Source organism: Eptatretus burgeri, chromosome 15, assembly GCF_056783735.1.
Source record: "Eptatretus burgeri isolate ZD-2024b chromosome 15, Ebu_testis_v1, whole genome shotgun sequence".
Taxonomy (NCBI): domain Eukaryota; kingdom Metazoa; phylum Chordata; class Myxini; order Myxiniformes; family Myxinidae; genus Eptatretus; species Eptatretus burgeri.
In genome coordinates, this window is record NC_140975.1 from 53,834,145 (window position 1) to 53,847,095 (window position 12,951).

Here is a 12,951-nt window from a genome sequence, read left to right on the forward strand (position 1 = left end):
TTATTTTAAATCTTTCTCGTGTCCAAGACTCATTGAGGAGCGTGTATGTGTGTGTGTGTGTGTGTGTGTGTGTGTGTGTGTGTGTGTGTGTGTGTGTGTGTGTGTGTGTGTGTGTGTGTGTGTGTGTGTGCTATATTTACATACATATATATATATATATATATATATATATATACATATATATATATACATACACACACAACACTGAACAACAAATTTCAAAATTTTTTTTACTGGAGATGTGTAAAGTGATTAAGACTAATTTGGGTACGCTGATTTCAAAAATCATAACCGTTTTGCTGTATCACGTCAGGATTTTCAGGAACAGAAATATTCCCATTGCCTAGAAGTCAGGATTTCAATGAAATTTACATATGTCTTTAACATGTCTATTTCGTACAATTGTTGTTAACTTGTGTTATATTTCTTTCTTTCAGATAAAGATGAGTAGGCGTTCCTGTACCAATCATCCTGACAACTTCTGTTATGTCTGTGGTCGGTATACCAAAAAAGATCAACAGCGAAGTATATCTACAGCAGTGAAAATGAAGGCCGCCTACTTTCACTACTTCGGGTGTAAGGTGGGGGACCAAGAACAGAGCTGGGCACCACACATCTGCTGCACAAGCTGTCACACAACCTTGACTCAGTGGTTGGTGGGCAAGCGCGCGAGCATGCCATTTGCGGTGCCCATGATATGGCGTGAGCCGCAGAATCATCATGATGATTGTTATTTCTGCTGCACAAGCATCGCCGGCTTCAACAAGAAGAATAAAGGTCACATCAAGTACGCTGACTGCGTCTCTGCTCGTAAACCTGTGCCTCATGATGACGAGAACCCCGTTCCAACACCTCCAGCTGATCAGAACATAGCTGTAAGCAGTGGTGAAGAGGATGGTGATGATGAACCTTTTGAACCCGACACTCAAGAATCACACCTTCTGAACCAGGGAGACTTAAATGATCTTGGAAGAGATCTCTCGCTGTCAAAGGCGAAGGCAGAGCTGCTTGGATCAAGGCTGCAGCAGTGGAATCTACTTGAACCTAACACCAAGATATCCTTGTTCAGAGCACATCACAGAGACATGGCTGAGTTCTTTGAGATGGAAGACACGATGACATTCTGCAGTGACATCAACGGTCTGTTGAAAGAACTTGGGTGTGATCACGATCCTGCAGACTGGCGCCTCTTCATCGACTCGGGAAGAACAGCTTGAGAGGCTGTTTTGCTCCACAATGGCAACGAGAAACCATCAGTCCCACTGGCTCACGCGTTCGGCATGACAGAGACCTATGAGACTATGCGGCAGCTGCTTGATTCCATCAAGTACAATGACTTCAACTGGCACATCTGCGGAGACTTGAAAGTGGTGGCGCTGTTGTTAGGGCTGCAGTCAGGCTACACGAAATACATGTGCTTCCTTTGTCTCTGGGATAGCAGAGACGACAAGAATCACTGGACGAAGAAAGATTGGGAAGAGCGAAAAGAGCATGTACCTGGTCGACACAACGTGAAGCATGTCGCCCTTGTCGACCCAGCCAAGGTTTTCCTTCCACCACTCCACATAAAGCTCGGCTTGATGAAAAGTTTTAATACGGGCAATGGATCTGAATGGGCATGGGTTTTTATACCTCAAGGAAAAAGTTTGGCAACACCTTGTCGGAGGCCAAGATCAAGGCTGGTGTCTTTGTTGGACCGCAAATCCGACAGATTATGAAGGACGAAACTTTTCCGACAACTCTAAACCCCAAAGAGCTGGCAGCGTGGAGGAGCTTCAAAGCTGTGACGGACAACTTCTTGGGGAACGAGCGCGCGGACAACTATGAAGAAATAGTGCAGCAGCTGCTGAAGTCCTTCAGGAAACTTGGCTCCAGGATGTCCCTGAAAATCCATTTCCTACACCAGCACCTGAACTTCTTCCCTGACAACTTGGGAGCAGTCTCGCACGAGCATGGCGAGCGATTCCACCAAGAGATTTCACTCATGGAGACGCGTTACCAAGGGCGGCACAACCCGAACATGATGGGCGATTTCTGCTGGTTCCTGCATCGTGAAACTGACACAGAGCAGCACAAACGCAAAGCCAAATGCCTAAAGCATTTTTAATTACATTCTAGTGGAGTTTTTCTGTAATTTCTATAATTTTGAAGCATTCATGATGAAATAAATGAATAAATGAATTTTTGTAAATTTCATTGAAATCCTGACTTCTAGGCAAAGGGAATATTTCTGTTACTGAAAATCCTGACGTGATACAGCAAAACGGTTATGATTTTTGAAATCAGCGTACCCAAATTAGTCTAAATCACTTTAGACATCTCCAGTAAAAAATTTTTGTTGTTCAGTGTAATAAAGAGGAATAAATTCATGCATATGGCTGGTGTGAAAAAATTCGGACTCAACCTGGGACTCAAACCCGAGGACCTCATCATTTACGTGGCAACAACCCACTGGGCTATTGAGTCTTCAGGATATCCTCAGAAATTTCTTACTCAAGCACTGCAAGCATAAATTTAAACACACACACGCACGTGCGCACGCACACACTTTGTTGTGGATACCTCTAATCGATCCCGAGCAACAGCAAGCGATGAAGCAAACCAGTGAGGAGAAGTGAGCAGGCAGACACACAACCTGGCATATACAGTACCTTCAGAAAGTATTAACACCCCTCAACTTTTGTCACAGCCTGAATTTAAAATGGATTAAATAAAAAAAACAAAATTGTCACCAATCCACACAAAATACCCCATAATGACAAAGTGAAAACGTGTTTTTAGAATTTTTACAAATCGATTAAAAATTAAAAGCTGAAATGTCTTGTGCCAATAAGTATTCGACCCCCGAGTAAATACTTTGTAGAAGCGCCTTTGGCAGCGATTACAGCTTCGAGTCTTCTTGGGTATGTCTGTATCAACTTTGTACATCTGGATTTGGGGATTTTCTACACTACACTGAGTACAATTTGGGGATCTCCCATTTTCCTTTCAGATTTGCTCAAGCTCTGTCAAATTGGATGGGGAGCTTTGGTGAACAGCAATCTTCAAGTCTTTCCACAGATTCTCAATGGGATTCAAGTCTGGACTTTAGCTGGGCCACTCAAGGACTTTCACATTATTGGTCTGAAGCCATTCCAGTGTTGCTTTGGTTGTATGCTTGGGGTCATTGTCCTGTTGGAACGTAAATCTTCATCACAGTTTAAGATTTGTTGCACTCTGAAGCAGGTTCTCCACAAGGATTTGCATGTATTTGGCTCCATTCATTGCTCCCTTTATCCTTACAAGTCTCCCAGTCCCTGAAAAGCCACTGAATCCCTGAATCCTCCCAATCCCTGAAAAGCCACTGAGATGCCACTGAAAAGCATCCCCATAGCATGATACTGCCACCACCATGCTTCATGGTAGGGATAGCGTTAGATGGGTGATGAGCTGTGCTCGATTTCCACCAGACATAGAACTTTGCATTCAGGCCAAAGAGTTCAATTTTCGTCTCATAAGAGCACAGAATCTTTTGCCTCAAGCTCTCAGTCGTTCGCAAACTGCAGGCCTTTTTCTTTTTGCACATTTTTCTCAGGAGTGGCTTCCGTCTGGCCGCTCTCCCATAAAGCCAAGATGTGTGAAGTACTGCAGATAATGTTGTCCTTCCCAAAGGTTCTCCCATCTCAACCATGGAACTCTGTAGTTCTGTCAGAGTGGTCATAGGTTTCTTGGTCAACTCCCTAACAAAGGTCCTTATTGCCAAGTTGTTCAGTTTGGTCGGACGGCCTGCTCTAGGAAGTCTGGATCGTTCCATATTCTTTCCTTTTCCTAATGATGGAGATCACTGTGCTCTTGAAAACTTTCAACACTCTCGAGATCGTTTTATACCCTTCCCCAGATCTATGTCTCCTCACAATTCTATCTCGGGGTACTACGGACAGTTCCTTGGACTTCATGGTAGAGTTTCTGCTCTGACATGCACTGTCAACTGTGGGCCATTATATAGAAAGGTGTGTTTCTTTCTAAATAATGTCCAGTCAATTGAATTGGCCACATGTGGTCTCCAATAAAGTTGTAGAGACATATCAAGTATGGTCAAAGGAAATTGGATGAACCTGAGCTCAATTTGGAGTTTTATAGCAAAGAGAAGAATATTTATTGACTCGACATTTCAGCTTTTAATTTTTAATTAACTTGTAAAAATTTCTAAAAACACGTTTTCACTTTGTCATTGTGGGGTATTTTGTGTCGATCGGTGACAAAAAAAAAATTAAATTTAATTGGTTCACGAAAAAATAAGTGACCACTATATTCGTTATTGGTGTCTGTCTGTGTCTGTCCTGAGCATAGCTCCGTGGGTTTTGATCCGATCCTGATAAATTTTTGGTGGGAGGTTTATATTATGATCTGGTTGTGTTTTCCTGAGAATGGGCATGGTGCGCCCATTATTGGCCGGAGCCACGTCCCAAACACGTTTTTAGGGGGTAGCCGATTTCAGTTTGCATCTTCTCCTCGGGGGTTTGTCGAATCTGACGGGTTTCGGTATTTGGTTAGCCCAATGGCACCTACATAGCCCCATGGAGCTCTTTTTTTCATTTTCGTCCCAAGGTCAAGGTCACAAACTTAGAAAATTGCGAATTTTGACATAAAAAAATCATACGACCGCCCAAACTTTGAGAGCTAGGATGACTATTTTTTTATGCATAATCTTGAGGTCATTCCCCACCGAAAGTCTTGAAACCATTTTGCTCTATCTCGAACAACTTGCCCGTGGCACCCCCTTCAAGTTTGTTTTTACGCTGATTTCATCAAAGTATGGATAATCCGAGGAGTGCGAAATGCCATATAGCCTATATGACGTTATATTGTTCCTGGAATGTTCCAGAGGAAGTTTTGCACCAAAGGTCATACTCCTTGACCTTTGACCTTTAAAGTTCACAAAGGTCAAATTTTCAAAGTTGTGGGAATCGAACCGGGTTTTCGACCTTCTTCGACGAACTAACTCCATTAAGCTATAGCACGTATCCTGCTTCCTTATTTTAATGTCCACAACATTGTTTTGTGACCTTTAAAGGTTATGCAAAGGTCAAATTTTGAAAGTTGTTGAACGAAACCGGGTTTTCGACATTTTTCAGCTAATAACCTGTCCCTCGTACCACATCATGTTGATCATTTTTATAACTTGGTCAAACATTATCACATTGTCTCATCCTTGACTTCTGAAACAATCTACATCGTCAAATACCGCTCGTGAACCATCGTCGTCTTCAGACTTGTCCATTTTAAATTCAGGCTGTAACACAACAAAATGTGAAAAAGTCGAGGGTTGTGACTACTTTCTGAAGGCACTGTACCTTCTTGGCATGACTCTTCTGAGTGCCATCAGTGACCCTTCAAACAGCCAAGGCCCTACAGCCTCTTGGGGAAAGCAAAATGGCTGGATGTATCAAAAATATGCCAAACAATGACAATCAGTCACAGAAAATGATTAAAGGGATACAGACCTCCTTGTAGGCTGAGGCCTGAGTCTGTGTAGCCACATTGAGCAATTGCAATATGTGTTGAAAAGGATAATAACCGCACCTTCCCCAGTGAGGAAGGAGATGCCTGCCTCACGATAGAACAGCGCTCTACACCAAATCTGAAAGTTAAAAAAGGTGTCACCTGTTCTGCAACCAACAACTACTAAGTTCCAGATGAATCCGCAAAGATTAAATTAACTGAGCTGGAGCTTAGAGGAGAAGGAAATCATCCTCCACTGCAAAGCGTATTCTGCACATGAAGCATGGGGAACTAATGGTGAAGGAGAAAGATTCATGAACCAATTGACAATTTGGTTCATTCTATCTGTCTCTCACTCTCTCTCTCTCATAGCTGCTGGTTACATCATTGGTGAGGGGTGCGGCTATGCCGCTGATGCAGTGTCCCTATTACCAGTACACTGGTACTCATTTTGCCGACCTCAGAAGGATGACAGGCTGAGTCAACCTCACCTGGTATTAATTCAGCAGCAAACGGGACTCAAACTCATGAACCGAGGATCCCAAGTCAGCCACCTGAACTGCAAAGCCAATACCAGGCTGGTTCATGAACTGAAATCCTTTACTGAAAAAGGAGGTGGGTATTTTGAGTTCTGGGAGAAGTTTCTCCAACCTTCCGAAACCCACAAATGGAGATAACAACCAACATTAAACAGAAAGTAGAAAGAACTAGAGATTTTAATTATGTTGTAACTTATATATTTGACATCAGAATGACATAAAACTAGCTTAATACCATGTAGAAAAGAATAGAACAACTTTTCACTGAAACAAAAATTATTTTAAAAACTTTTAAATTCAATAAAAAAAACCTGCTAATTATTAATGTGACAAAGTTACGGCATATTAAAAAATATATATAGTGTTTTTTGTTTCACCCTGGATAAATCCAAGACTTGTACGAGTAGGACAAGGACATTAAGAGACATTGGTGTATATATATTTTTTTAATTTCTCACAAGACTTCCAAGTACATTATCAGAAGCTTAACAAATCAACATTTTATTGTACAAGGGAATTGTACCTGGGATCTCAGCATTATGAACCGGGGAACACCAAATTGCAGGACAACCTATTGCTGAATAATACAAATAGGTCAGGTCAGGTATGGGAGCATGCGCTAGAGCAGCACGTCGCTGCAAATAGACATAAAATACAAATATATGTGAAATATAGCAAATGTAAACACTGCAAAAGATAGGTAGATAAATTGGGATAAAAGGTGTAAAAAAGCACAATGACAGAGGTCCTAAGGTGACCCAACATTCCAGCTCAACTAGGTGTCTCTGAGACTGAACCGAAACCAGATTGTTTGGTCTCACCGTTGGAAGTAATGACCACAGAACATGAGCAGCAACATAATGTTTGGAAGCGCCAACTCCCTGGACTTCATCAACAAAAGCATGGGAACGAGAAACGAAGGGAGCTCTTGCAACAACCAGGTTAACCTCGCCGGCAGCAACAGCACGGAGTCAGTCGGGTTGTAACGGCCATAGGTTGAAGCCTGTCGTTGCTGCTGCCAGAGTAGCAAAACAGCACCAACAGTAAGTAGCGTTGAGAAGATGAACATGTCTGGCTCATTGCACTCCATTAGTGTTCGTGTTTGTTATCAAATGGCTGTATGTCTTTGGAAAGTACAAGGTCTCATGCTTTCGAGGCATGGCCTCACCCTTTTCGGGTGAATGAGGAGCGAAGGGAGGGGCTGAGGGGGGGGGGACGACTCATACACTCATTGGAGCAAGTGGTAGTTGACGTAGCATGAAAGAAGTTGCTTAATGCTGGTTATGCATGGGTTGGGCGATGAATCGTACAGATGGAGAAGCATGAATAACAACACTGGCAAATGCAACTTGTTATTTGGCCGAAAGCAACAGAACGTACACAGATAGCTCCGTCGGCATGCACCAACTTGTGTTGGTTTGAGACTCATCGGATACATTCCATGGATTAGGGTGTGCGTGTACACACACACATACACACACACACACACACCATTTGTTTTCTATTCATATTAACATTTAAAGGATGTTATAAATTGTAACAATTAACTTTATCTTCATCACAAACCTCAAAATAGTGTTCACCTCAAGTAAGAACTTTATTAATCCATAAGCAATCCTCACTCCTCACTGGACTCACTGGAAAATCCTCTATTTCTCTTTGCCGACGACTCTACCCTCTGCCGTACCATCTGTCATCCCTCAGACCGGCAAGCAGCAGCTTCTTCGCTCACTGCAGATCTGGATAAAATCACAAACTGGTCCAACACGTGGAACATGTCTTTCAATCCAGACAATTCTCACACTCTCACTATGTCTCTTCGAAAGGACCGTTTACAAAACCCCCCCATCCACTTTCTCAACAATCCTCTGGAAGAAGTCTTTTCTTTCAAGCTTCTAGGTCTCACTATCTGCCATGACCTTTCCTGGGAAAGTCACATTTCCAACCTCGCCTCCAAAGCCAGTCGCCGACTGGGAATCCTCCATCGTGCTAAGTCCTTCCTCGGCCCTCTTGAGCTCCTGACCACTTGCAAAGCTTTTGTCCGTAGCCTGATGGAGTACTGCTCTCCCCTCTGGGCTGGTGCTCCTGCCTCCCACCTTTCTCGGCTTCACGCTGTCGAAATCAGGGCATTTAAGATCATCGGCATCTCCCGCAATGAAGCTGAGTCTTTGGGCCTCTCACTCGATCACCGCAGGTTGGTCGGTGGTCTTTCTGTCTTCTACCGACTCCTCTCCAGCCTTGACCCTCCTGCTCTCTCTGCGATTTGTCCCCACCACATTTCCACAGGGCGCTCAAAGTCCGCCAACAACCCCCTTCTGGTAAAACTACCAAAATCACGAATCACTGCTCATCTTCACTCTTTCATTCCTCTTTTTTCCCGCCTTTGGAATAAACTTCCTCACTCTATTCTTTCCCATTCTTCCTTCCAGGCTTTCAAAACAGCTGTTCACCACCACCTCTTATCTTCCCCAATCCAAATCCTCGATCTTTTCTACCCCCGATAATCCACCCAAGCCCACTTCCTTCATTTCTCCTGCTTTCCTTCCTGAAAGTCCCTGAAATGTCCATCTTCTCTTCGCCATGTTCCCCGTCCCATCCCCATCCCTCTCCCTTCCACAGTTCACCTAATGTGTCTGTTCCCTACTGTTTTGTCCCTTCCACTCCCGCCCCTCTTGTCTCATGCCTCCTTGCTGTGAGTTGTGTGTTTGCTCTCATACGAGCCTCGACCAAGGTATTAAAAAAAAAAAAAAAAAAAAAAAAATTTGATAGATTTTTCCCGAATGCCCGAATCATCAGCTGAGCTCCGTTCTTCATTGAGGTTTTCACCCTTTCAGCCCACAACCTCACCAAAGATTGGTCCACAACCTATTGCCGTGGGTCTACATCAGTAGATCCTCAACCTCAGCAGTGTCCAATCAGTCAGTCAACCCGGCACTGCAAACTCACCATTCAAACTTTCTACTTCATTAGCTTTACCGATAGATGTGCATCTTCCTTGCTCGAGGGTTTGAAGTATTATCAGAAACTCGTGGACGGGTTGATTCCCCCAGAATTAATGACAGGTGATTTGTAACACCGAACCACAGCGGGAGTGACGCAAAAAAGATACACATTTACAATGACAGAATTGGGATGCTCCTCCACCCCCCCCAACCCTTCCAGACCATCTTCTTATTTTTTACTTCCGAAAGACCTAAATCTTCACGTGCAACCCCTGAATGCAACCACCAGTTTTCAACTCATTCCGTCCAGCGCTTCAGGAGCACATAAAAGGCAAATGTACAAACACATACTTCTTCAATTATAGTAGAATTCATTATATAGCAATACATCATTAAATCAATCTGTCTCTGTCTCTCTGATAATTACGTACCTAAGTCGTAAGATGCAAGATGAAAATACATTTTAAAAAGGTAAATTTTTTATGTTCAATATACTTTTTTTTAAATCAAACCGTGGAACAAGAAAATCTGGAATGATTGTGCATGTGCTATAGCCTTAAATTTTTAACAAATAAATAAATAAATAAAAACACATCTAGCCAAAAATACATTCATATTTTGAATGGTTGGATGGTAAAAAGAGCTCATTTTGAACTGCTTTTTCATCACGTGCACATCGATAGATGAAAGTAAGATTTAATTAAAACAACACTTCAGTTGAACTGTGTTTTGATGGCTTTGTAAAATAATCTTTCCAAGAAATCCCAGCACGATGTCCAAATTTGTGTCCGAGACTAAATTAATTTCCATCAGTGGATCCTCATCCTCAGCTGTGTTCAGTCAGTCATGCTTGAATCCTGCAGAGTTGTAGAAGTTGTTGTCCTCGTTCGTATGCAGCACATGGCTGCGGGTTAGCATCAGTTCTCACAGTGATGTGAAACGCTGCTGATGCAGTGCCCCCTGTAGGCGAGAGCAGGAATTTGGAAGTTGGCCATGGTGCCCGACAGCTCTACTTTTCGCGATGGATACCATGGGATCTTTAACGTCCACCGACTAATGTCGGCAGGTGGGATGCCAAGTTTAACGTCCATCTGAGGGATGGCACACGTGTTGTTGAATCGCCATGCCTGTGAAACACCAGGGTGACAGTTTATAGCTCGACTGGGCCGAGCTGCGAACCAAGGCGCGACAGCTCATAGGTGAGTGTGGTGGCAAATATGCGATTATGAACTAAAGGTCAACAAAGGTATGCCAATCGCTATGGAAAGCAAAGCAAAATCGACGCTTCAAGTGTTTTCCACCCCTTGATCACATGAGTGTGTTAACACCCAAAAAGTTAGCTTTACATTGCTTCTCGTGGTATTTAGCACAAGTGTGTCAACATTCAGTTGAAAAAAAAAAAAGAATCTATCGTTCACATTGTCCACTGAAGCAGGCAGACACGAGTCTGCACGAAGACTCGTATTCCGCTATTGTATGTGTGGTGATATTCAACAGACCCATTGGCTGCCTCATGAGCTTTGGACTAATAATGTCTATGTTGGATTGACATTGGCTGCCTGGAGGACCTCGTTGAACTAATGAAGGCCACAAACTGCTTCTTTGTCGACATGAGTTCAAAATCCTTCCTCTCACAGAAGTTTTTCTTCCAGGTTGGAACATCTCGTTTTATGACTCACTATATATATATATATATATATATATATATATATATATATATATATATATATATATATACATATACATATACATATATATATATACATATACATATATATATATACATATACATATACATATACATATACATATATATACATATATATATATATATACATATATATATATATATATATATATATATACATATACATATATACATATATACATATATACATATATATATATATATATATATATATATATATATATATATATATACATACATACATACAGTATGTACGAGCCAATACACAGCACACATGCAAAAGAGAGTGAGAAAATCATGAGCATATGTTTGTGGTCAGCTCCAGCATGAGTAATGCAAACCACATTGATGTAGGAGTGAGCTCCTACTCCCCCACCCCCATTGCAAGAGTAAGGTTTAGACGGTGAGTGCTGTGCCAGGAAGAACAAAAAACAAAAAGTTTCTCTTTTGCAGAATACGCTGTGCTGAGTGTTATGTTAATGCTTCATTGTTCACCAATTGTTTCGAGTGGTGCAGTTTATACAATATTCCTTGTTCATCGCACCTTGTGTTTTGGAATCTTTCAAACACAGAGCAAGTTGAAGAGAGGAGGATTCCCCCCCCCCCCCATCCCCACACTTACCACCTCCACCTGTTCTATCACTGGAGTACAGATTCATTTCAGATGACACCAACTATATGCAGCAATAAATATTTTAGCTTTTATATGAAAAATTCTTTCCTCTGTTCATTCTGATCATATACATACGATATGCAATTCATTTTCAGGGCCGGAATTGGGGAAGGACCAACTGGACATTTGGTCAGGGCCCAAACTCCAGGGGGCTGCGAAAAACATGTGATACATATATTTATCTATAAAGGTAGTATGGGTGACCCTCATATAACATGTGTTCTGATAACACCTTTTGGCTGCAGTGCAGATTCAATTACAAAACACGAAAAACAACAACGCTACGTCATCCTGTGCGAGTTGTTTGTGCTCAGTCATCCTGAGCAAGTCATTCGTGCTCCATCATCCTGTGTGAGTTGTTAGTGGTCCATCATCCTGTGCGAGTTGTTTATGCTCCCTCATCCTGTGCGAGTTGTTTATGCTCCGTCATCCTGTGTGAGTTGTTAGTGGTCCATCATCCTGTGCGAGTTGTTTATGCTCCGTCATCCTGTGCGAGTTGTTTATGCTCAGTCATCCTGTGCGAGTTGTTTATGCTCCGTTATACTGTGCGAGTTGTCGGTGTTCCGTCATCCTGTGCGAGTTGTCGGTGTTCCGTCATCCTGTGCGAGTTGTCGGTGTTCCGTCATCCTGTGTGAGTTGTCGGTGTTCCGTCATCCTGTGTGAGTTGTCGGTGTTCCGTCATCCTGTGCGAGTTGTTTATGCTCCATCATCCTGTGCGAGTTGCTTATGCTCAGTCATCCTGTGCGAGTTGTCGGTGTTCCATCATCCTGTGCGAGTTGTTTGTGCTCCCTCATCCTGTGCGAGTTGTTTATGCTCCGTCATCCTGTGTGAGTTGTTAGTGGTCCATCATCCTGTGCGAGTTGTTTATGCTCCGTCATCCTGTGCGAGTTGTTTATGCTCAGTCATCCTGTGCGAGTTGTTTATGCTCAGTCATCCTGTGCGAGTTGTTTATGCTCCGTTATACTGTGCGAGTTGTCGGTGTTCCGTCATCCTGTGCGAGTTGTCGGTGTTCCGTCATCCTGTGCGAGTTGTCGGTGTTCCGTCATCCTGTGTGAGTTGTCGGTGTTCCGTCATCCTGTGTGAGTTGTCGGTGTTCCGTCATCCTGTGCGAGTTGTTTATGCTCCATCATCATGTGCGAGTTGTTTATGCTCCATCATCCTGTGCGAGTTGTTTATGCTCAGTCATCCTGTGCGAGTTGTCGGTGTTCCATCATCCTGTGCGAGTTGTTTGTGCTCCGTCATCCTGTGCGAGTTGTCGGTGCTCCATCATCCTGTGCGAGTTGTTGGTGCTCCGTCATCCTGTGCGAGTTGTTTGTGCTCCGTCATCCTGTGCGAGTTGTTTATGCTCCGTCATCCTGTGTGAGTTGTCGCTGTTCCATCATCCTGTGCGAGTTATTTATGCTCCGTCATCCTGTGCGAGTTGTCGGTGTTGCATCATCCTGTGCGAGTTGTTTATGCTCCATCATCCTGTGCGAGTCGTTCGTGCTCCATCATCCTGTGCGAGTCATTCGTGCTCAGTCATCCTGTGCGAGCCGTTCGTGCTCCGTCATCCTGTGCGAGTCATTCATGCTCCGTCATCCTGTGCAAGTCGTTCGGGCTCCGTCATCC

General features: G+C 43.1%; 2 protein-coding genes across 3 annotated transcripts in view; one reads left to right on the forward strand and one right to left on the reverse strand.

Annotated features, from left to right (window-relative positions):
- The window catches only part of LOC147012185 (3-oxo-5-alpha-steroid 4-dehydrogenase 2-like), a 73,765-nt gene that overhangs the window by 31,326 nt on the left and 29,488 nt on the right, over positions 1-12,951 (reverse strand). Inside the window, exon 1 of one of the 2 annotated variants that reach the window (XM_085856001.1) lies at positions 6,842-7,181. The exons of the other annotated variant lie outside the window; for it this stretch is intronic. Coding sequence (XP_085712127.1) covers positions 6,842-7,110 — 269 coding nt within the window. The 5' untranslated portion in view covers positions 7,111-7,181. Of the gene's footprint in view, positions 1-6,841; positions 7,182-12,951 lie in introns of those variants that run through there. 2 annotated transcript variants of the gene reach the window in all.
- The window catches only part of LOC147012186 (pleckstrin homology domain-containing family G member 1-like), a 180,318-nt gene that overhangs the window by 10,299 nt on the left and 157,068 nt on the right, over positions 1-12,951 (forward strand). The gene's annotated exons all lie outside the window — the stretch shown is intronic.